Genomic DNA, 26,474 nt, shown 5'->3' with positions numbered 1-26,474 from the left:
TCTAATAGCATAGGGTGATGGTTAAAGTTTGGGGTCATAGGGTCACAGATTTAAAACCTGACTCAATTTTTCCATATCGGCGGTATCCTCCTCGATTGTGTTCCTGGGTGAGTCTGACCTAGAGCATTAAAATCTTTATAAACGGTTGACATTCTATCTCAAAAAGACTCATTTGAGTATTGAGGTAGTTCTAAACGCCTTTTTTTTTCAACAAAAGACATCAATAAAAGCTAGATATCACAATTGAAGACAAAAAAAAAGTTTTATTGAAGAGTTAAATGTTGATAAAAGAAAGTTACTGACTAAATACTTAAATAACATCTATGAAACTTGAATGTAATTTAATTGATATTATCCCTAATTAAAGTTCTTAATATCACCTTAACTTCTCCCAACTTAAAAACTTTATTTTATTATGAGTAGTTTTATATGGTCATCTCCCCGTCTAACCTATTTAACCAATCAGGTCGACCCACTAACCCGCTTTAAGTCATGTTTCATGATCTAATTAGCATGTTTGCAACTTGATTACTACCATCCAACCAATCAACCCGTTTGAAACATTGTTTAGATAATTGAGTTATTTGAGTCATGTTCACGTTACACAATTTTAAATGTGTGTTGTCTTGGGATGTGATGGCTCGTATAATACTATTTGTTGTGTTCGGGTTAAACAATTCAGCCCGCCAACTCGTCAACCAAACACGATCGACACCCACAACAAACTACAATCCTTTGTCAAGATGTAATAGCATTCGGTATATTTCTTAAAATGGTGTTTATAAATTATAAGAAAGTTATTACAACATATCTTCATAATATAATATGTATTAATATTTAATATGCTCACCTGAAATACGCCCTCTAAACCAAGACCAGTCTGCATTCCAGTAGCCTGTTCCGTGTGGGTCCGAACCAGCTGCAAATGCAAGCCCAAATCATTGGCTGCAAACAGATATTTGAATTTTGAAACCTATGAAACAATGATCCTTGTAGTTAACCAATTGCCAGTATGAACATAAAACAGATCGCGGTTTCTTCAGCCCGTGGGCCTGTTTTCACGTATATTATCTGACGTAAGGAGGATCGACGAAAGCCCATTCAAAAACTTGTTCATACTGGACTGCAGCATTATCCCATGAGTAATCTCTTTCCATTCCCCTCTTCATTAACCCTTCCCAAGAAGGCTTATGTTTCCTGTAAGTCTCTATAGCTACCCATAATGCCTACAATGTCCAGCATTTTAATGTTTTTAAATTCATGAAAGTAGATTTTTTTGCATTTCATTCTCATAAATTTTTTAGTTTTTAAAACGGGTCAAAACAGGTTACGTTTTGGGAAAATACCAACCTGGCCGTCTTGACCAATGAGTTTGACAAAATAGCCTAGACTTTTAAAAGTTTCCAGTCAACCAGCGTATGACAAGGGTCCCTTGACGCAAAAGATTTTCATCCGTCGCAACAGATCCATTCTCATGCGCCATATGGAAATCTATTGCGCCATGTCAAAATATGATGTGCCAGTGTGCCATGTGGAAGCGTCTAGTTGACTGAAACAATTTCTTAACTAAAAACAAGAAAGCTATGATATTTTTGTAAAAGAAAAAAGTCAAGGTTATTTTATCAAACTCATTGGTTAAAAACTTAAAATGGTCATTTTGGTAATTTTCCCTGTTTTTTGTTCCAGTCAAAACGGGCTGCGTTGGGTTGATCCGAAAATACTTTTCATCTAAAATTTTTATTTTTTCGAATGATACACTCCTGCTTCGAAAATGATTAAAAATTGGCATTGTTTAAATAGCAAAATTGTTGTTTAAATAACATGATTTAGGAGATTTTATGCTTTTAAAGTATACTTTGTGCGACTTTCAAGCCATTTGGCATGTTTTATTTTACCGACTTTATTTTATTTATTTTACCCGTTGATAAAACTGGCCCGTTTGTAACTGTAGGGGTATGGTACTAAACCCGGTTTTACGACCCTAAATTTATTATGTTTGGCTTATTTTATTATATGGACTAATACAATGTTATTGGGCTGAGGGGGTTTTGTGGAGGTAACCCTAACTGGGCTAGGCCCATTAGGGTACCATGATGGTGGCCATGAGGCTCTCTATATAAGGAGGTCTCCACCTCCTTGTTAGGGGGTCATGCTCAATAAGAGCCATTTTTGTGTCTGTGAACAAGAGATCCTCAGGATTTCTTAGCAGTCACCTCCACACCCCCGAAATGCCATTGCAGGTCTCAAGCAATCGAAGAAGAAGATCAAGTCGTGGTTCGTTCATCTCGAAATCCGTGGAAACATCGTCATGGATCAGGTCAGATTCATTTCATGCTTCGACATTGGCGCCATCCGTGGGACGGCAACGAACTACCCTTCGATTTTCGTCTCGGCTGTCAGATCTCTCCCAGGAAAAACCCAGATCTGGAAGTTTACAGAAAAAGGCTTCAAGGCTTGTTCTATTAAAGCTCAAAATGATCCATAGATCTAAAAGAGGCTTCCAGATCTGTGCAAAAAAGAAACTACCTGATTCGGATGATCAAGCCTCCGGATCTGTGATGGTTTTAAATTCTCTCCGCTACGAGCTTCAGATCTATCTAGATCTGATTTACAGATCTAGATCTAGATTACAGACCTGGATTTTAGGTTTAAAATTACAGATCTCTCAAATTGTAGATCCAAAAATTACCAGACTTCCGCCGCCATGCACGCGCGCTCGCGGATTCTCACTCTGCAGCCATGCATGTGCCACCGCGGGAACCACCATGTGGGTTTCGCGCAAAAGACCTCCACCATGTGGGTTTTGCGCAGAAGACTGCCACCACGCATGCTCGCTGGCGGGTCACCATTCCGCCGACATGCGTGAGCGCAACTCTCCGCCATGCACGCGCGCCCGCGAGTCACCACCCCGTCTCCGTGCATGCGCACATAAGGCCAAGCGCCAAACTTAAAGGTTGGGAATCCTCAAAAACCCATAAGGCCACGCGCCAAACTTAAAGGTTGGGAATCCTCATAAACCCATAAGGCCAAGCGCCAAACTTAAAGGTTGGGAATCCTCATAAACCCATAAGGCCAAGCGCCAAACTTAAAGGTTGGGAATCCTCATAAACCCATAAGGCCACGCGCCAAACTTAAAGGTTGGGAATCCTCATAAACCCATAAGGCCAAGCGCCAAACTTAAAGGTTGGGAATCCTCATAAACCCATAAGGCCACGCGCCAAACTTAAAGGTTGGGAATCCTCATAAACCCATAAGGCCACGCGCCAAACTTAAAGGTTGGGAATCCTCATAAACCCATAAGGCCACGCGCCAAACTTAAAGGTTGGGAATCCTCAAACCCATAAGGCCATGCGCCAAACTTAAAGGTTGGGAATCCTCATAAACCCATACGGCTTCGCGCCGAATACAAGACCGAACGCGGCTCCGCTCCGCTCAACACGCCGTCATAATTAAACCTATTAACACAAGCCCCCGCGGGTCAACCATTCTAGCGCCAAGCCACGTCACATGCGCGCCACCGCGGGTCAACCATTCCGCCATTCTACATGCGCACCGCCATGATGCTTGAGCGCAGTCGCATATCACATGCTCATGCACCACTTATGCTCACGCATCACATATGCTCACGCATATTACATATGCTTACGCATCACATGCTCACGCATATCACATCAGCGCACGCAACATCTGCGCATGGCGCATGACACAGCCTGTGCGCAAGCGCATGAAACATCTGCGCATGACACAAAGTCTACGCGCACGCGCATGCAACATCTACGCGTGGCGCATGACACACAGTCTACGCGCACGCGCATGCAACATCTGCGTGTGGCGCATGACACACAGTCTACGCGCACGCGCATGCAACATCTGCGCGTGGCGCATGACACAAAGCCAAAGCCTATGCGCAAGCGCATCTGCGCATGACACAAAGCCAAAACCTATGCGCAAGCGACACAACAAATGAGAATAGTCTAATCCCAAATCAGGATAAGGACAACTTCATTTGGCAGCAATGAACTAGGGGACTATCGTGGTATACCACCACTACATTATCGCGATGAAAGACATCCGAATCTTAGGGCGGGAGCCTAACAATATCCCAAACGGCAACGCGCTAATTTGATATGTTTTTGCAGGTTCGGCTACGAGTCGCACAAGCACATATGACATTATTATTATCTGGCCGATTGCGCCTCCAGTATTATTTTGAAAACAAGCTGGGATAGTCATCCTGCATAGAAGAGGCCCTTGTGGGCCAGTCATTATCGTCATATTATAGCTCATAAGCCGCAACGTGCGCAAGCTTCATTATTTTTATAGCTCGTAAGTCGCCTCGCGCGCAAGCTTCATTATTCTTATAGCTCGTAAGCTACCTCGCGCGCAAACTATTAAGCATCATTATCGAGATGCGCGCTCTATCTTTTATCAGGCCTCGCGCCACTATCGTAAGTCGACATTGCGCGCAAGCTTCATTATTTTTATAGCTCGTAAGTCACCTCGTGCGCAAGCTTCATTATTCTTATAGCTCGTAAGCTGCCTCCGTGCGCAAACTATTAAGCATCATTAGCGAGATGGGCGCTCTATCTTTTATCAGGCCTCGCGCCACTATTGTTATGATGCGTGCTATATCTTATTCATGCCAGTGCACCATCATTATCATAAAGATCACAACATGTCACCATCATGGAGAAAACCTCCCAAAACTCGAAGACAATAAAGACAAGGCCGAAGAAAAAAGAAAAAAAAAACCGCCTCATGTCCTAACACACCTTATAAAGTCCAGCGCTCCACCTAAACGCTTGCACGCCTAGGAGCAACACTGGACTTGGGGGGCTTGTAGGGGTATGGTACTAAACCTGGTTTTACGACCCTAAATTTATTATGTTTGGCTTATTTTATTATATGGACTAATACAATGTTATTGGGCTGAGGGGGTTTTGTGGAGGTAACCCTAACTGGGCTAGGCCCATTAGGGTACCATGATGGTGGCCATGAGGCTCTCTATATAAGGAGGTCTCCACCTCCTTGTTAGGGGGTCATGCTCAATAAGAGCCACCACCCTATTTTTGTGTCTGTGAACAAGAGATCCTCAGGATTTCTTAGCATTCACCTCCACACCCCCGAAAAGCCATTGCAGGTCTCAAGCAATCGAAGAAGAAGATCAAGTCGTGGTTCGTTCATCTCGAAATCCGTGGAAACATCGTCATGGATCAGGTCAGATTCATTTCATGCTTCGACAGTAACTAAACTGGTCAAAACTGGAGTTGGGATTAACTTACATCCAGCATGCTTTCTCTTGTCAAAGGTTTAAAAGCCCACCTGTAAAGACAATTAAAATTTTTCAAAATATATGTAAATGAACTTTTACAGTTTCTTAGAACACATTTTGGCCAAATACATACCCGGTACCTTCACCTTTTCCTTCATCAGCAAATGGATTAAACGTCTTCACACTGTCCTAAAGAAAATTAAGTCTATACTTAGTCATGATCTTTATAGAACAATATTAAACAACAAAACAAAAATTGATCTTTTGATTTAAGTTTTTCACTCACCCCAAGTCCTCCAGTTGCATGGACTACCGGTACAGTTCCATATCTCATTGCATACAACTGATTTAAACCACACGGCTCAAATCTTGATGGCATTAGTAAAATATCACATCTGCATATTAAGTAAAAATGGTGTGTGAGCCTAACTTAATCCTCAATTTATTATTATTATTATTATTATTATTATTATTATTATTATTATTATTATCTTTTTTAGAAAAAGGAAAGAGCATAAATGAGTATAGTTTACCCTGCGGTTATCCGGTGAGATATGGGAACATTGAACCCGACCCATCCACGAAACTTATCTTTAAACGCTGCTTCGGTGGCTCTCATCCAGTCTTCATATTGTTTTTCTCCAGATCCAAGCATTACCTGAAATATATTTAATCTTTGTTCATATGAAGGTCGCGCGTTTGATCCAATTCCTAACTTCTACAATTTGAGTTAATTTACTTACAAATTGAACATCATCTTGCAGCAAATCAGGAGCACCCGAGAGAATTATGTCAATACCTTTCTGGTAGTCCAACCTCCCAATAAATCCTATCTGTTAAAAGTAGTGACTTAGTCAATTGAGTTGCATTTTACCGTAAACGAAGAAAAATGACAATGAGTTGTGTAGTATGTTACCAATGGGCAGTCGGGCCGAACTGGTAGACCTAATTCTCTTTGAAGAGCAATCTTGCATTCAATCTGCATAACACAACATGTTTATGAATGGGTTGGTTCGAGTTAAGTTAATTCTCTAACGGGTCAAACAGATATGGTCAAATATGCCACAACATCTATTTCCGTGTGGTTAATCAAATTTCACGGTAGCACGAAAAGATAACAACCTTCCCTGAAAGGTCATCTAGAGAGTAATGAGAAGGTATATGCTCATCTAAAGACGGGTTCCATTCGGTTACATCAATACCATTTATGATCCCTGCATTGCCATATAACTAGACTACTTGTAAAATGATAAATAAAAAGAGTGATAACAGTCTAACACCAATCTAAACCATCATGATAACTACCAGTGAACTATAATATGTTAATATAAACAAGTTAATATAAAGATTATTCTTTTTTCTATATATGAACTGCAAAATACATACCGTTAACAACAGTCTTTCGACTATTTAGAAGCTCGTCTAGACCGTTTCCACCTTCTGGGGTTGTAATTTCCCAAGAATAGCCCTGATCACGACATTTAAACACATAAGCAATCCTAAATGTTTATATCTTAGAGGGTAGTTTTGTCTTTTTTTATTACCTGGCTAACGGTCAGTATCCGGTCAGCAGTGACAATTGCACCTTTCAGAATATTAACAGCTTCACCAGTGTCAAGAGCATGTGTTCTTGCCCATGTAGGAAATATCCACCCCAAAGCTCCATACCACTCGGGTGGCAATCCAAAATTCCTATAAGTTGATGCAGGCTCAACTCCCTGCAAAAACATAATATAAATGCATCACACTACAACAAAATAGCTAAATGTACACAAAAGTTTATAAAATTTGTATACTTGGTGTGCAAGGTTATGTATGACAACAATACTCCTAGCGTCCTTGTAAACTCCATAGGGGCGATACTTTGCTGCTAATAGTCTAAAGCATAATGCATAATGCATATGTTATACTCGGATATTACCAAATAAGCAACAAAAAACATTTTTGGAAGATTTAAGGATATAGATATACACTGGGACAAGACCAGCATGCCAATCATTGGCAAGGAACAAAAATTTTTCACCATATGTATACCCTCCCAAAGGAAGAACTAGAGGAGCTTCACATGCTGCGTGACAAAGTAAGGTGAACCGAAACTGCTCCAAAAATGTAATAATGTTATTATTATTTTTTTTTTATTGAAAAGCATATGATTAGTAAAGTATAATTTTCTTAACTAGTACCTGGTTATCTCCAAATGCACCATAAGCATCACCATAAGGGTTCCCGGGACGGTGGAAAGAAGGGTGGTCCACAAATACCTGAAAACACCATAATAAGATTAACAGAAACCGAAATTGATCAAGTTTTGACCTTTAAAGACAATTGACCAAGGAATCTAGGATATCATTCTTACCCAATCAACACCTGCTTTGTACTCATGAAAGAACACAACCTCCTGGACCCCACCAGAACAAGAAACCTTAATCCGACAACCAAGATCAACCGCACTATCAAACTTCCTATCTGCGGGCCCGCCACACAGATATCTAGGTGTAACAACCATCACACGGTGTCCACGTGCTGCAAGTGCAATTGGCAAAGAGCCACACACGTCTCCTAAACCTCCAGTTTTTGAGTATGGTGATGCCTCAGAAGTAACAAAAACAATGTTGTGTGTCACTTTTGTAGATGTTGTTTCTGCCGACTCATCATCTACAATCAGTTCTGTTTTATCATCTGAAATGATATCCTCAGTGTTGCTAACTTGTGTGTCACCTGAGAGTTCAAGCATGAGCTAATTGTTGACATGAAGATTATTACAATGGTCAAATTGGGTACTTTAACCATAACTTATCTCCAATAAAGGCGTTGCATACTTGCATATAGCCAATGAATATGTAAATACAAAAGCTAGTTTACACTACACACAACCATACTTACTTAAAGGGTCAATCAGGATAAATACTCACTTTATGCTAGCTATCTTTTTAATTTAGAAAACAATGATAATTAAGCAGTTTATTTGTTAAGTTCTCAATCATAACATAATCAGACTTATTACAAAATTTTACTGCAATTGAGTAATTCATCTACCATTTTCATATCGGATTCAAACACATTTCCTATTAAACAACAAAAACTTATGTGTACTGGAATAAGTCAACAACTGAATACAACTAAATAATCAAAATTACCATCAAATTGCCAAAAACTGGATCTCATAACATACTCAAATCGAAATCGAATGAAATCAAACCGCTAAAAGGCAGGGGTGCTAACGAGCCGAGCCACTCGTGAGCTACTTGATATCGTATTTGTAAATAGCTCAAAATGATCCAAGCCTTATTGAGCCTCAAATAAAGCTCGTTTAATTATCGAGCCCAAGCTCAGACCTTGTATGAGAAGATCGTTTAGGCTCTTCTAGCCTTAGCGAGCCTTGTGTATTTTCTAGTTTTTTTTAATTCTTTCGGACTTTCATAAACTAATTTCACACTTAACTCTTTTGGACTTTTATAAACTAATTTCACGCTGATCAGCCAAGCTTGAGCTGAGTTTTGGCTCGTTTAGGCTCTTACTCAACATATAAAACAAAGTCAAAATATAAATAATCAATAGATAATAAACGAGTCAAGCTCGATCTTGAAAAAACGACTCACGAGTCGAGCTCGAGATTTTAAGAAAATAACTCAAAACGAACCGATCTTACTCTTTCTCAACATATAAAAATAATTTTAAAAAATGTCTATAAATAATAAACCAAGCTCGATCTTGAAAAAATGACTCGCGAGAGTCGAGCACGAGCCGATCTTAGACTCTTTCTCAACATATAAAAATAATTTTAAATATATATATATAAATAACCAATAAATAATAAAAAGCTCGAGGTTAAAAAAACGACTCACAGGTTGAGCTTGAGATTTTACTAAAATAGCTTGAAATGAGCCGATCTAAGACTCTTTCACAACATATAAAAATAATTTTAAAAATGTCTATATAATAAGCGAGCCAAGATCGATCTTGAAAAATAAATCACCTTAAAAAACAAATCACGAGTTGAGCTTGATATTTTAATAAAATAGCTTGAAACGAGCCTATCTTAGACTCTTTCTCAACATATAAAAATAAAAATAAAATGTATATAAATAATCAATAAAAGGTAAACAATCCAAGCTCGATCTTGAAAAAGCGACTCACGAGTCGAGCTCGAGATTTTAATAAAATAGCTTGAAACGAACTGATCTTACACTCTTTCTCAACATATAAAAATAATTTTAAAAAATGTCTATAAATAATTAATAATAATAAACGAACCAAGCTCAAGCTTAAAAAAACAAGTCATAAAAAACAAGTCATGAGTCGAGCTCCAGACTTTAAGAAAATAACTCAGAATGAACCGAACTTACACTCTTTCGCAACATATAAAAATAATTTAGAAAAATAAATATAAATAACAAACAAGCTCGAGCTTTAAAAACAACTCACCACCAGAGCTCGAGCGTCATAAAAAAAGTTTTAACTAAAACGAGGCACGCTCGAGCTCCAACTCTAAATGAGTGGTTCCAGCTGGCCTCGTTTACCGACAACAAAACGCACCAGATTGCGAAACGAAACGGAATCCAACGACCGGTCCAGCCTCATCCACGTCAGCACCTAACAACACCTCACTCTTCTTCTTATTCTTCTTCTTCACGTCTTCAACGAAATACGATCCGTCTTCTGATCTCCTACTAACCACTTGCAATTTCACATTATTATTATTATTATTATTACATCTCTGTTTACTAATCGCAACCGTCCGATCACCAAAACGCGTATTATTAACGTTAACGCCTGATTTAACAAGCGGTTTCGTTAAAAAATTAGTGTGTGATCGGAGCAAAGTCTCCATTAGTGATTGATTGATTGATAAAACCTAAATGAAGACGTAAAGAATCGTTAATTGGATTTAAAGTTTCAGTTTCAGTTTCAGTTAATTAAAGCGCGAAATACGAAAATACTTTACGGTGAGACTAATCAAAGTGGATTGATACGGTGTCGTTTTGGTGACAGATGGCAGCGTCACGTGAAAAGTTTTGGGTTCACGTGTATGATGGCCTCTGACTTTGACGTTATTACACTTCTCACCCACCTTTATTTGTTTTTCACCTATGTTTTTATAACTGGATTGGATAACGAACCGGCGGACCGGTCGAACAGCTTTCCTTGAATGAATAGATGGCGGTTAGGGCTAAAAATATTTTTTATCAAAAAAAATAATATTTGTTATAGTAAAACCGGTTTTTCGGTTGGGCCGATCTGACCGGTTCGGACCTGTCAGTTCTCTGAAAACCTAACGAACTGCAAAGAACCGAGCCGGTCAATAGACCGAATCCCGGTCGGACCGGTTCGACCAGTCGGTCTATCCGGTCTCAACAACATTGTTTTTCACAACTCATATGGTGTTGTTGAGTTGGCTACAAACTTCGTTTTGTAAGTTGTCACACGCATCCCACTAAGCGTTTGCTTGTGGTCGTTAAAGCATTGGCAACACATCTTGCTTTGTTTCATTGTTTGTGTAAAAGTAGTAAAACGCGGGTTTGGTAGGATGGGGTTTTAGCAGTTGGAAATCAAGAGTATTGAATATCGATGATGTAAGTGGACACACTACAAAAGACAGGATATTTGAACCCATCAACTTACAACTTTGATAGCTCCTAAGCTTAACTAGTCAATGGTTCAAAAGCATCTATTTGATTAGACCGATGGCAACTGTAGCACGTGGTTGAGTGAAGGAGGTCTATTGTTTAGTAGATAGAAGCCTCACTCACCTGAAAGGCTAAAAGGGTAAAGTACGTTTCATCTGCAACTAAGGAAATGAGAGAAGCGTCATACCTCTTTAAGCATCCGAGTTGTCAACAAGGAGCCGGCTTGATAAGGAGTTCCACTATATAAGGATGTCTTCGGCATCCCAGGTATTTATTTCTAAGCCCGTCTCTCCGAATATCCTTCCTTCAGAACAACTAACTTATTGTCACGCTGGAGGTTGATCACAGGGGACTCCCACATGCGATGAGCTAACAGTTTGTTGATCTATGTAGATCCCTTTAAGACCTTAAGCACTAGAGTCGTTTGTATCGTTGTCACACCCCGCCAAAACGAAAGCGTGGGTGCGTGACGTCATGCATACCATAAGCATATGATTATCGCCAACATAAATGTTGGGGATACCAGTAGTTTTAAAAGTGTTTACAAACCATAATTTGTTTTTTTAAGCAAAAGTAGTTAAACATCAAAATGGTATCCTAATTGTACAATGAGGTCCCGTCTTCATGATTCCTTATGTGCGTTGTTAATTCCCTGAAAAACATACGATTTAAAATCTCAACACAATGGTTGGTGAGTTCACAGGTTTTGAGATTCAATATGAAATCACGTTATTCATAAATCATTTAATCAGTTCGCAAACAAGTATACGATAATCTGTTGAAACAAATACGATGATCCTCCGTAGACAAGCTAAATCTACGAATTAGTATGACGAACCCTAAGCCTATAACCAAACCACGACTTATATTCTTTTGCCCCCGTTCAAATCTCACAGATGGAATATACGTACCCTGTTTCGATGCAATATCGGAGGTTAGAGCGACTAACCTAAAATAGGGGGAAATGTCAACGTCAATAGTACTATCCGTATATTCCTGTGGCTAACTCCGTTAGCTAATGATTATAGTATGCAAGCAAGGGACTCATAGCACTATATAGTTCAACTCATGTTCGCATAAGGATTGAGTGTTTTGTTTCTAATTATCGTATATAAAAGCAGTTGTGTATGTTTTCCACCCCGGATTTATAAAACAACAAAACGGTAAAACAGTAAAAGGGGTTAGTGAAACTCACCTCGTACGTTCAGTATTCAATTCGTTAGCGATTTCAGTTTGGACCTGGGTCCGCTGCCTTCACACGTCCTAAACGCGTAAGGTCAGTTAGTTACAGTTATCGACTCGCAAGTCGGTTTATGCTAGTCCCTTTCTCCCAACTAGCCGTTTCGTTTATTATATTTGTGTCGGTTGCTTTCACCAACCGGACGTTTCGTTTATTATATTGTGTCGGTTGCTTTCACCAACCGAACGTTTCGTTTGATTTCTGGATAACCCGTTGGTGATAAAGTTTTGTATTTCTTTTTGAAAGTAAATATTTATATACTTATATAAATATTAAGAATATAATTCTTCTTGGGGTTGTTTTTTTTTAGATATAACCGATTCGTTCGATCGAGTAATAAATATATATTAAAACTATATATTTATTTAAAAGAAATATTTCTTTAAGTTATGGTTATAAAACATAATATACTTGTACGCTTTCTCATCAACTCTTAACAGACTTGTATACAGTGTCGTTCATATAACTCGTAAAGATAGTAATATTTACGTGTCTAACATGTATATATTTGTCTGAAATATATGTATTTATGTAAAAATTGCGTATTGACATTAAAACATCATATGTTCCCTCCAAAGTGTATTTCAACTTTAATCTCGGGTTTTTCTTATATAATAAAGAATCATATTTAAACTTTATGGACTTGTATAAAACATATTTTTTACACAAAAGATTATTAAAAATTTATTTTTTTTTATCCACCAAAATTTTAAAGCATGTTTCGACTAAAAAAAAGTATGTATAATTATGTATTGAAAACCAAGGGCACTCATTTAAACATTTATAATATTTAAAATTTACGTTTATCTTTTTGAACTTTCTTAACATATCGTTAATACACTTATTATCCTCTTGATGTATAAGTTCGTTTAACTCACGTAACCCCGTTTTTTTTTTTTTTTTTTTTTGTGATTCTCTTGTGTTCTTAACTCTCTTTAAGCATGATAAGTTCATATACAGACAGGTGTTTAGAGTTTATTTTAACATAACGAGTGGGTAGGCTGTTACATTTAGGTGAAAGCTTAGCAAAACCATGACAATAGGTTTTAGAGAGTTTTGCTCACTTAGTTTAGGATTCGGGTTTAGAGTTATATTTGAGGGTCTTGAGCTCGTTTCCCTACTTGAAGGTCGTTTAACTTCCCGGAAGAGATCTCCTCTTGGTCTTGAAACACAATGACATATGCATTAGTAAAATGTCTGTGTGTGATTGTATATCAAAAGAGGAGTGGCAAAGTAAGATAGGAGAGAGTGTAGGTGCATGCATTACCTGAAGTGAGAGAGAGGAAGGGTGGCAGATGTCGATAATCAAATGAGGGTTCCGGGGTATGGACCGGGAAGGCTGGTAGGGGTGTGACACGGTGGTTTGATGGAGGGTGGAGGCGGCTTCCAGTGGTGCCGGAGGTGGCTGTTTCGTGTGTTGCGGTGGCGTTACGATCACGTTGTGGTGGTGTTACGGTCATGTAACAACGATGAAGCAAGAGAGAGTTTGGTGGTTGGTTGTGTAGAGCTGTAGCGGTGAACGAGGGGTGATAGTTTTCCGGTGATGGCAGCGTTGGTGGTGGTTTATTACGGGTGCCGTTGAGGTGGTTGACGGAGTAAGGGGTGAGTTTTGTGAACTGGTGCACTCTAGGTGCAAGATGGTGAGATTATAGTTGATTGTTTGATGTAAGGTGTTGTGTATGGTACATGTTTGTTGGTCAAATTATAGAGATGAAGTATGGTTTCCTTAGTTTAATAATTATACAAGGTGATAGTTTAGTTTGAGGTGGAGTGTCTGGATCAATTTTGACAAGACAAATGGTTGAGGTGAGTATTGTGTGCCAGTGTAAAATAGGATAGAGAGTATGGTGTTTGACTTTTACCACTCATGTAACATTGTGAAGATATTTATTTTGATGATGAAAGTAGGTATTAGTTTTCTTTGAAATATTTGAATATTACACACGTTTATGTTTCTGGAATATCTTTTTAACACCTTTATCTTTGTTTTTTCTTTTTTTTTTCTTGTGTGTATTTAAGCATGATCGACATCAACATGCTTGCAATAGACTTGGTGTACTACTTTCATTTTAATATACCATGATTATAGATATTATTTCCATAACTCACGGAAAATGATTGTATAGTCATCATAAACCGGTTAGATTAGTAACATGTTAGTTGTACGCTAGTTAAATTTTTGGGTTATTTTCAAGTCTAGTGTATTTGAACGTTTAATGGCCAAGGTGTCGAAGAAACAAGCCCACGTACTTAGTGCATAATATCATGTACTCGTACACACACACACACTCACACATATATTTGAGCCGTGTAAAAATATCACCAATTTCTGTATCCATTTGATAAATCCGAGAGTTCAAGTAATTTAAACCAAAATAATTACGTAAATGTTATGCATAGTGCATATGTAAGCTACGCTAGGTTTGTAAAAAAATCATAGCTAAGCATTGTATGGAAATGACATGTTTAGCGGGGTGTCACAATCGTCCTCAACCATTATTTGTTGTAGCAACAAGTATACCTACCACCATTCTATATACATGATAATCAATAGATACACAACTTAGAACCTCTCAACATTATAAGAAAAACAATTTTTTGTAACTCTTCACGACTTGACATGAAACCGTTGAAAACTCATACGAAGAAGACAACCAGATAAAATGAGCATGTGGTGTAGTAATAAGGAATAGATTTGGTGTTTCATATGACGCAGGTTCGATTACTACATTATCATTTAGTTTTAGCGGCACCAGGTGATGTTAGGAGACTAGGCGAGTAGGTGACGCTCACTAGTTAGATCCTTGAACTAAACGGGTTTTATCTCACCGCATTGTCGTCTACCCGGGCGAGTGTTCACGGGCGTTGGCCTTAGATGAGAGTTTTCCCCGAATCAGAAGACAAGTATATCCCGATGTGATAAATGTAACCATTAAATCATTTAAATGATTCATTAGCCGTTAAAAACAAAGTTAAATCAAATTGATTGTGGTATAACAAATAAACAAAACATCTAGCTAGCTTCTAAGTTAAAGGACGGTAAGTTGGTAACTTCAATTCAAATTAAATGGTTTAAAACTTAAAAGAAAACTAGTATTCAGCCCCCGCGTTGCGAGGGCTGTAAAACCACGAAAAGAGAGTGCAATTCGAATAGTCATCATCTGCTGACTCTCTAATAGATCAAGGAAGTTGGGCTTGTAAAAAAAACGAATTTTGTTTTCAAAAGACAAATGAAAAATACATAACCAAACTAAAAAAAACGCGGAATACAAACTATTAGGGTATGTTTGGTACGGTGTAATGGAACAGATGAGGGAATGGAATGGACGTGGTAATGGAATTGAGAAAGGAATGAAATGGATCATTACCATTCCATTGTCATGTTTGGTTACCATGTAAGAATGGAATGATTAATCACTTTATCATTATTAATATTTTTATTAGTAATAATAATAAAAAATAAATAAATAATATTAATAATAAATGAATATTCATAATAAGTATTTTTAGTACCTCGTGCTGCAACGAGATCGTTAAACTGTATATGCGTTGTGAAATGTTAACTCATCTAATTTAAAAATAAAATATATTGATAATGCAGTAATAGTTCTAATATAATAATAGTTTATAATATACAAAACGATAATGATAATACAATAGCTATAATTAGAAAATAATAATAATAATAATGTTGACTTTTTGACTTTTTCATTCCTTGAAGGAATGAAAATAAAAACACCCATACCCGAAGGAATGAAAATCTTAAAACTGGAAGGAGTTTCGTTCCATTTGGAATGATCCATTCCATTCATGCATGATAACCAAACATGTTTTTTTCCATTCATTTGAAACGGCTTGTTACATTCCACCTTCCATTCCTCTATAACAAACGCTACCTTGTACCGAAACTTGAATTAACCCATATGAAACGAACTACCTTTTGACCTTGAAAAGGTCAAGTATGTAAGTTGAACCAAATTTCCTTTCTACACCAAATTAATAGAATGCCGTTTGATTTCAAAGCTGTTAACTCAAATTTAATTGTTACATAAGATATCCAAAGTTACACTATCCATAATTCAATCTCAAGATTGACGTTTGACTTTGTTAATGATGAACTGAGTTTTGAAAGCCACTCTGCATTTCACTTTGAATTAATCATCAAGCTGTAGCAAAAAACACAGAAGAATAGGAAAAAAGTAAAAACAGCAACAAAAAATATGCAAATAATGCATAAAAATAGAAGAGAAGACACACAAAGCCGGTTCTTGTGTTTGGGTGGGCAGGGGGAAACACGCTTGTGGACCTTACAGGAGTGGCTCCTCTTGTCGGGCTCAGGAACCGCGGATTTGTTGAGGGTCAGGCTGCGTTGAAGGCCGAATCAGGCAAAGTTGCCAAACACGAAAAAGCCTGTTTAGAAAATCAACATGTGTTTCTCCCCTTTGCTTTTGATACATTTGGGTTTCTGGCCCCGGAGGCCGTGAATTTTCTAAACAGGTTCAGCGTGTCGTTCATGGTATTTTGTCGTCTCCTACGACTTAACGCTTTGTTTTTAGTAGAATTGGTTTTGCTATTCAAAAGGGGGTTGTGGTGCGGCCTATTGCCCGTTTGCCTGCCACTTTATTGTAAAAAAAAAATATGATAAGAAAAGAGGCGATACACCTCGATCCTAGACCGACGAATCACCGGCGGTTAGCGGTCACCGGAGGATGAGTCTTTGTCGTCTACGGTTTCGTAGAAGGAACCCGGTAGCAGTCGAATCGGAGCCGCAAAAGTCACCGTTGGCCACTACGATACACCAATCTAATGAAGCATGTGAAAATGGAGAGGAACCATCAGTGACAACAGAAAGAGTAAGATATGATAGATATATGAGATGCTATTATGAGATGTGTAAACAGAGGCCGGAGGTCTAGTAGTACCAAATGAAAGTGGACAGTGAGGTCCAGTAATAATATCAAATGACAATTGAACTAATTTGTTGCACATAGTACAATCAATCTAAATGAACAGTTGATTTGTGAGTGTGTACCGACATTCAATATTAGAATTATATAAATAATGGTGGTTAAAAAGGAATTGACTTGACAGATTTTATTGGAATTGGTGTGAAAGCTATAAATTACAAGTTACAAAAGTTATAGTAAAACTTCATATATATATATATATATACACACACACATACTGGGGAGGGAATTTTTGAGAACCATGTTGAGTTGTAAGAATTTAACAACTTCATTCTAGTCTACATATTTAATTAAATGGATTGGAATATGTGGGTGAGATTAAATCTGGCAAAAAAGTCAAAGTAGGAGAAAGAATAAAGATATAAGTGGTTACACTAACTTTTACGTCCGTTACACATATGTAAAAAGTCGGCTCGGTGCGTAAAAAATTATGTAATTTTTTTACGTGTATGTAACCTACATATATTACGCATGTGTAAAAAAAATTCGAAAAAAAAATCGTTACACTGAGTTCTTTCGAGTTCTTAAAACTCAAAGGGGTTCTCATTTGAAATCTTCCATATATATATATATATATATATATATATATATATATATATATATATATAAAGCGGAAAAAATGTATTAAGACGTCTAGTCGAGTTTATTTGTTGTACAAATTAAAATATCTTAAAGAAAAAACACGCTTGGCATAAGTGATTAACTGATTATAAAGATGGTCAAAGCTATTGTACTTTTATTGAAGATGAACCGAGAGAGATGCGAAACATTGAATGGAATAGATGGTGTAATTTCAATTTCAATGCATTACAATCTATTTAAAAAATTGTAGGCTCGGTGCATTCTGTTGTTCGTGCTCTAACTTCTTGCTAGAGTTCGGTTTCACTTTATTTATGGGCTTTTTGCCATTCAAATAAATATGGTATTGATACTGGTAGCGAATCATACTAAATGTTGGGTTAATTGTTCTGGGTTTCATGTTTCGGTTTCTAAACTTATTTTACATAAATTGAAAAAAAAATTCAGAAAATAGTTAAAAAGATAATAGGTTGGCTAGAAAAGATGTATAATGAATTGATTAAAGAAAAAAAAAATAAAGTATCATGGGCTGATAGAATTAAAAATAGAAAAAATCGAATTATTATTATTATATACATTTTTATCAATCTCAAATCAAACATAAAAGTTTTTCTAAAATATTTCTTAATATATGAAAGGCAGTAGAGTCATCAAAGTGGTCCTATGGTCTAGTGGTTAGGACATTGGACTCTGAATCCAGTAACCCGAGTTCAAATCTCGGTAGGACCTCTGTTTTGTTCTTTTATTCTTTAAACCGGTTTCCAAACTAATGATAACGACTACTGCTATTACTATGTTATTGCTACTTTGTTACTGCATTTATTGGATAAACTAGCTAAAATTTCATTATTTTTCATGAAACTTTTTAAAAAGTTATATATATAATTGTAAGTTCGCAACTATTTATTCACATGATACGCTTTTGGTTTCTAAGGTGAATTTTTTTTCGTTAACTATTTAATAATAACTACTTTATGCACGTTTATTATTCCTTAAGTTCTAACTATGAATTCTCTAATAATTTCCATTCATGTTTTCTACTCTACGGCTACATGTATAAAATCAAGTTTGTTAATTGAAAACGAAAGATAAAGAAAAGCAATAACGGTTGAAGAGCACCAATTGCAAAATAATAATAATAAATAAACAAATGAATACTTAAAAAAAATCATTTGTACTGAAGTAGCTGATTGTTTAATTTGTTACTAAGTTAATAGAATTATACAGGTTAAACCAAACCCAACATGATTTTAAGTGTGCTTGAATATCAAGCCTATAAACGAACCAAATAAACACGAACAAAGACATCTTTGTGTTTGTTCATTTAACTTTAAATGAGCACAGACATGCTTACACGAATATGAACACTTAATCGGACAAATGTTTGTGTTCATGTCCGTTTGTTTAAAATATTAACAAATAATTCCCGAACATAATTGAACAAAGATGATTGAACATATATGAACAAACACAAACGAACATAAATGAACGAACGTTCACGACATAACCAAAGAACGAAACATGTGTTTAAGTTCGTTCGTTTAATTAAATGAACAAACTTTTTATCGTACAGTTCACAAAGTCCCCGAATGTTCAGTTTGTTTACATAAAAATTAAATTTATTAATAAAAAATTAGAAAAAGGAAAATAGACCTCTTAAATTTCAATGTTTGTTACAACATCCATCCTCTCTCATATCTGTCGGGTGTAACCTCCCATTCTTCAACAATCAAATCAAACCGCTATAATAATAATAATTCTTCGTTCTCCGGTGAAGATTAAGCTTACCGGCCGTCGGTCGAATCAGTCGCCGTTGTTAATTTGTTATATAGCTGCAAATTGTTATCATGAATCACGAGTAGTAAGTTCCGATATCTGTTTTTACGTATCGTTTTTATTTTATTTATTTCCTAGGGTTAGCGATCTGATTATTCTGTACCGATTGTTAATCGGATCTATTTGTTTATTTATCAGATTATTTGAAATGTGATTCAATTCAATTAAGCAGTTATTGATAGGTTTACCGAATTTATTAAGCTAGAGGTATTAATTTAATTAAATTAATTGGTATGTTATACATCTATTGGCACCTAGAGCCGTAGAGCCGGTCTTGAATCCAATTCAAGTGCCCTATACGAGGCGGAAAAGGCCTTAGGCCGTAAGTCCGTAACGAATTATATAAATTGATTTTTTAAACGACGATTAACGTTATAGCAATAAACATAGCAAAGTCATAGTATTAGTTTTGAGGTTTGAATGATTTATATACAAGGTCCCATATGTTTTTCGGTTTTATACGGGGAAAGTTAACGTACAAATGAAATTAATGTGCTAATTGTGAGAATCAAGTAGAGTAATTATATATACAAGTAAAGTAAGTATGTAATTACATCATAGAGTAATATGATGTAATTACATAATTACTCTAATGGTATATATAATTACTTTACTTGATTATCACAATTAGCACGTTAATTTCATTTGTATTTGATCCAAACCTTATATTTAAATATCTATACTATATATAATATACCACTAATGGGCAAATTAAGACGCTTGTTTTAAGCAATTTACAACCTTCAATGCATGAGGTACAACATTCAATAGGGGCAACAATGTCATTCTAACATTAAAACTCACGTGCATTTTAAATTTCTTTAAAATAATTACAATTTTCATCCCTTAAAGTTTCAAAATTGGTCCTTGATCTTTTCCTTATATATTCTTTAATTTTCACTTTTAACCCAATTACCCATACGATTTTTAAACGCTCATAACTTTTTCATACGTTAATATTTTTTAAAATAAATGGCATCATAAAAACGAGCATTTTATTATCTTTAATTTGAGTATGATATTGCTATAGTTTATGAAGTAAAAAAAAACATTTTATGCAAAACTGTTTATAGTTCGATTTTGATAGTTTTAAATTAAACCATGTGCCAACTTTACGCTTTTTTTTTGTCACCAAAAATCGAAATTGAACTGTTTAAAATTAAAACCCAACTAAGTTGAACCACTACCAGTGATTAGGTTTCGATATAGTTTGTACTTCGATAATAAATTGAGTTTAAAATAAGAATTATTAATCTGTCTATACCTTCACTTCAAAGTACGCACCAACTAATACGTTACTTAAGAGAGTCATAATATAAACAAAGATAACTTTTGTCACATAAATGATAAACCTTATTAGAATAAATAGAAGGCGAAATCATAACAAAAAAAAATATTACAAAAAAAATCATACTGAAAATTGGACTAAATTAAAGTTGTAATAGACGACTTTACTCGTATTAAATAAAACTTTGTTCAACTATATTTTAGCTATATCTAATATATATTATAAAACATATCTAATACTAAATAAGTAAATAATTAACATTTCTATATGTACGGTCAGCTCCGGTTTCAACCGTGAAACGAAACTAATGAACGGTCTCACAGTTTCAAACGGAATAATGAACACTCATAAATTTGTTACATGATTACCAAAGTTTGTGTTTCCCGCTGCATCGCGCGGGCACCCTTCTAGTATATATTAATTAGTGACCCCGGGAAAAAAATATACTCATGCCGGGAGTCTGGCTCGCCCTTGCCTGGAGGTGATATTTGTTAGGATTTGACGTTCTTTGGTGAACGTGTTGTTCATATATCTTAGTTTTCCGCCTTTGAATTTCCATAATTAATGTATAAATTGAAAGAAATGCCTAATAAACTCGAATATAAGAAGGTTTATTTATAGTCACAAGATATGGATTCAGTATGCTATATGCGTGAACCAATTACAAAATTATGTGTGAATTTGTCTGTATGAATTGGGATACTTAATAAATATAGACGATAAAGGTACATTGAATAAGTTATGCATTCAATATATTGATTACAAAAACTTAACTTGAATGAAGAGAATCTCTAAAACTTTTATTTTCGTTGATTTTGTATAATACATTGTTGGGAGTATAAGAATTGCGGAGCGTTAAATGAGATCTTCTTGCCATCATAAGTTAGCTTTTTAGGTAGGCACTAACAACATTAATGCTGAACATGTTGTTAAAGGTAAAATGTCATCACTCTTTGCGTTAAGTGACATTAACAACATTAATGTTTTCTCTTTATAACTTAGCGACCGGTTTTAGCAAAATAATGCAACCTTGATAGCACCACATGGTTTCAATGCATTGCATGCTTGGTTTTAAAAATAACGCCTTGAGTACCAGTGAAGGTGATGTGCAATGTTTTCACAAAGCGGACATGAGGTGCTGGTTTTCTCCTGAGGTGTCACATCACTTGATGCGTGCAGTATGTCTCCTTATGTTAGGGCGACTCTATGCAAGAGAGAAGATAGGGAAAAATGTACACAATGTTAGATTATTAACCATTTTCTTTGCGGATCTGAGGTGGAAATGACAATAAATGTGTGGTGGTTAGATTTGAGTGTTGCCCATGTGCTGATAAAGTGCAATGAAGGAAATATTTGTGACAAAGTGCAATTTTTAGGTGTTATCTTCATTGATTTAAAACCAGTAGCACATAGGATAGGCCTTTCAATAAATATTACGATTAAAAATCTTTTCAACTTTGTTCAAGAACATATCATCTTATTATCCCGACTATAATTCTTACCTTGCGTTATTGCAGTGATTACTTGTTCAAGCTTTTGCTGATTGGCGACTCGGGTGTTGGCAAATCTTGTCTCTTGCTTAGATTTGCTGTAAGAAAAATTGCTTATTTATAATAAAAGTGGCTCGTTTCACCCTGAACCCATATTTCACCTTCATATGTGGTATTTCTTATGTCTTGTTTTAATTTTTTTTAATACAGGATGACTCATATATTGACAGCTACATCAGCACAATTGGTGTGGACTTTGTAAGAACTTGTTATTATTTATTCTTTAATTTGAAAAATAATATCTCAATTAAAGCACATTTAAAGTTTATCATGCTAAGTTAGTATCATAAATGTTTTATTTTCTCATCAACCCTGCAGAAAATCCGTACCGTTGAACAGGATGGAAAAACTATTAAGCTTCAAATTGTGAGTTTTATAAATTTAAGTAAAAGTTTATTTAAATGATTCTTATCAACTAATTTTCCTTTTTGGACCAATCAGTGGGATACAGCTGGACAAGAAAGGTTCAGGACAATTACCAGTAGCTACTACCGTGGGGCACATGGCATTATCGTATGCTTTCCTAATATAAACTGATAAAAGATAATCAAAACACATTGAATCTTTGGTCAGCTAAAGTATTTTTTTTCTTGTTGTTTTTTGCAGATAGTTTATGATGTTACTGACCTAGAAAGCTTTAACAATGTCAAGCAATGGTTGAGTGAAATTGACCGATATGCAAGTGAAAATGTGAATAAACTTCTTGTTGGAAACAAATGTGATCTTAATGAAAGCAGAGCGGTGTCCTATGACACTGCTAAGGTACGCGTTTAACCCTCTTTTTTATTTCCGTTTACTTATAAATGGGTCAATTTGGGTTATGGTTTATCTATAAAAGTGTCAAAACGGATTAAATTTAAAAAGTTATATTAAAAGGAAGCATGTCAAATGGTTCGAACAAGTAGAAAGTCTCCCAAAGTATACTATGATAAAACCTCCTAATAGGCCTCTAAACGAACCAGAATTTTAGTGTATCGATTGACGGGACGTTTGTTTATTTAGTAAACGAATGAAGGCATGAACATGAATGCCACTTTTGCTCATTTAGTTAAACGAACAAACGTGAACACATGTCCCATTTGTATATATATGTTTGTGAATATTTTATTCACTCGCGTGTGTGTATTTATGTTCATTCGTCTATATTCGTTAGTTCATGATCATCTTCTTAGCAAATGAACACGAGCAACTAAACTCCATTTGTTTAATTGTTCGTGTTTGATCGTTTGTTCAGTTAAAGTTAAACAAACAAGGATGATCATTGTGCTCTCTTTTATTAGGAATTTGCGGATAGTATCGGGATTCCATTTATGGAAACTAGTGCGAAAGATGCTACCAATGTTGAGCAGGCTTTCATGGCCATGTCAGCTGACATAAAAAACAGGTACCCCTAATTCCTAGAGTTAACAAATTATAATTTGTTTAAATGATGACATCATTATTTGTTGCAGGATGGCGAGTCAACCGGGACCGAACAGCGCAAGGCCGCCTTCAATGCAGCTCAAGGGTCAACCTGTTGGTCAGAAGGGTGGTTGCTGCTCATCTTAGATTACAATTCTTGCAGCTGTTTTGATTATAAAGAATCATCATGCATCCAACTGTTTTTCAATCTTTTTTGGTTTTTTATTTTCATATAATTCACCTATAAAAGCCATTATGGTTTTTATTATTTCAAGAATTTGATTATTCTTAAATTGGTTGTACAAATTGCAAACAGTTGGTTGCTTTATTATCTGTTTTTGGTTGTAGTTCTAAAGTCACTGCAAGCAGAATTCATTATGATTTCATTTTTTTAAGTTGGTTGAACCGAGGTAGAACTCGTACCATTTGTAACTGATTTGTATAGTTCGGTTATGGCTATGCGTATAAATAACCGTTGAACATACATTGGTTATAAAAATGAACGGTTAATGGAGTTCACCGAACCATCTCCTTTTCCAGCAACTGAATCAATCTAGTCGTTTATAACCGAAACCATCAGTTGTAAAAATCTAAAAAAAATAGCACGTCACGTGATTACCCGTGTCTGTTTCCTGCCGTATCATGGAGCGACGCATTTTACATGATCTCGCTATTAAAAAATTAACCAAATCTCTCTTATTTTTTGAAGTAAGAGGTAATAAACATATGCTGAAACAATCAAACATATTTCGAATGTTTGCACGCCCATTTACCTTTCTTAACATTTGCACAACCACTTAACCCATTGACACGTTTCAAGGTTGAACCAACACATGAACATCATGCTCATTTCGTGTAAGCAAATGAATAATTATGGGCAATGTCATATACCTCACCTTTCGTCTGCACATGGTCCCTCATCACCAAACCGATGAAACGTGAGGGTTCCCATATAAAGTCATGGAGTTAATTACGTAACTAAATGAAAAATGTGAGGTACCACATGTCAAAAGGTGTGTGGTATTAGAGGTGCACAAAAGAACCGGTTCCGGACCCGACCAGGCGGTTCCTACCCAGAACCGGACCCGACTCTACCCTACCCATGGGTATGGGCCGGTTCTTGGGTTTCCCTCTGAAACTGTACCCGGAACCAGTGGAACCGGTTCCGCCAATACCCGGTCAAAACCCGGCTGTACCCTACCCAAAACCCGAAAAAAACCCGATGGAACCGATCAAAACCTGGTCAAATACCCGACTATACCCGGAACCGGTTCCTACCCGGACCCGGTTTTGATTTTTGTTGACTATACCCGGTTTCGGTTCCTATCCGGTTCCGGTTCCTGAGAATACCCGGTTTGTGCACCTCTATGTGATATGTTGTGTAATTAATGAAACTTAAGGGTTACTATATTAAAAAGTAGTGAGATTAATTGTGTAATTAATTAAAACTAAGATAAGCATATGTAACTAGGTGTGTAAGGTTAATTGTATAATTAATTAAACTTTAGATGCAAATTATGTAAATTGTTTGACACCGTTTTCAACCCACCACTTTTGCATGATATGATACAATAGTAATAGTAATAATAATGATATGATATATATTGTATAGCATTTCCATAAGCTTCTGTATTTCTATCACGATAATTATAATACTAAAAGTTATTATATTTTTTCTCTCATATATAATTAAATAATAATTTTTACATGTTTATTATTACCTTTTTATCCTTCTCCACTCACAACCACTTTCAAATATATTAAAAAATAAATAGAAAGTGAACAATGTTCCTTCAAATTTTATCATCTCTTTATAATTTTATCTCTTCCTCACTCACAATCACTTATAAATCTCTATAAAAATTTAGAGGTTCATCTCACAATATTTTAAATGAGCTATTATGATTCCTATATATTAATTGTGTAATTAATTAAAACTTAAAATAAACATATGTAAGTATGTGTGTAGGGTTAATTATGTAAATAATGAAACTTTAGATGTAAATTATGTAAATTGTTTGACACGATTTTCAATCCATCACTTTAAAAATGTGAATGATATGATATGATAGTAATAATGACAATGATAATGATATGATATTATATATTTTGGAGCATTACCAACGTCTCTATCTTTATCTATGTATTACACTAAAAACACTACATTTTCTTTACTTTTTTGTAATTAAATAATATTTTTTCATACCTTTATCGTTAGCTTTTGTCTCCCCTCAACTCAAAACCACTTAGAGCATTCCCACTGGGTTCTCCAAATTATGTGAGGGAGTTCTCTATTTTTTAGAGATGGTTAAAAGTGGTTGTGAGAGGAGGAAAGAGAAAATGTTACTGTTCATGGTTAAATTTGGAGAAACATACTGTTCACCTCTGTAATTTTTTAATGTTTTTTAAAGTGGTTGTGAGTGAAGGAGAGAGAAAGGATAATGATAAAAGTATAAAAAAAATATTATTTAATTGAAAATAAGAGAGAAAAGATGATATTTTTAGTGTAATTATAGAGATGAGGATAAAGAATGGACTGGGAATGCTCTTAAAGAAACATTAAAACATTATAGATGGTGAACAGTGTTTTTCCAAATTTACCAATAAACAAAAATTTATTTATTTCCTCCACTCATAACCACTTACAACTATATATAATATAAAGAACCAACTCACAATAATATAAAAGACCTGCTGGGAAAGCTCTTATAATA

The 26,474-nt window shown here is 35.7% G+C and overlaps 2 protein-coding genes and 1 non-coding gene across 3 annotated transcripts; 2 read left to right on the top strand and 1 right to left on the bottom strand.

Annotated features, from left to right (window-relative positions):
• Positions 1-1,028: 1,028 nt before the first annotated feature.
• LOC143574251 (soluble starch synthase 1, chloroplastic/amyloplastic-like) lies at positions 1,029-10,103 on the bottom strand. Its single transcript, XM_077058916.1, has 15 exons — positions 9,809-10,103; positions 7,629-7,990; positions 7,456-7,533; positions 7,244-7,368; positions 7,069-7,150; positions 6,817-6,990; positions 6,659-6,740; positions 6,395-6,486; positions 6,189-6,251; positions 6,016-6,105; positions 5,806-5,930; positions 5,559-5,667; positions 5,406-5,461; positions 5,283-5,322; positions 1,029-1,226 (listed from the first exon to the last, which is right to left on the bottom strand). Exons 1-15 carry the CDS (start codon positions 10,101-10,103, stop codon positions 1,068-1,070), a joined length of 1,932 nt encoding a protein of 643 aa, XP_076915031.1. The 3' UTR covers positions 1,029-1,067.
• Positions 10,104-18,342: 8,239 nt separating this feature from the next.
• Positions 18,343-18,414, top strand: TRNAQ-CUG (transfer RNA glutamine (anticodon CUG)). The gene has a single exon. It is a non-coding gene; the product is annotated as a tRNA-Gln (tRNA).
• Positions 18,415-21,852: 3,438 nt separating this feature from the next.
• LOC143574240 (ras-related protein RABD2a-like) lies at positions 21,853-23,957 on the top strand. Its single transcript, XM_077058908.1, has 8 exons — positions 21,853-21,944; positions 22,327-22,399; positions 22,510-22,557; positions 22,678-22,725; positions 22,801-22,872; positions 22,966-23,121; positions 23,640-23,743; positions 23,811-23,957. The coding sequence occupies exons 1-8, from the start codon at positions 21,853-21,855 to the stop codon at positions 23,905-23,907; spliced, it is 690 nt and encodes a 229-aa protein (XP_076915023.1). The 3' UTR covers positions 23,908-23,957.
• Positions 23,958-26,474: the final 2,517 nt, after the last annotated feature.

Source organism: Bidens hawaiensis, unplaced genomic scaffold (assembly GCF_021521415.1).
Source record: "Bidens hawaiensis isolate Kalapana, Puna unplaced genomic scaffold, B.hawaiensis_p1.1 tig00026864_1, whole genome shotgun sequence".
NCBI classification, from domain to species: Eukaryota; Viridiplantae; Streptophyta; class Magnoliopsida; order Asterales; family Asteraceae; genus Bidens; species Bidens hawaiensis.
The sequence above is the reverse complement of the archived record's forward strand: the minus strand, read 5'-3'. Positions and strand labels throughout refer to the sequence as shown.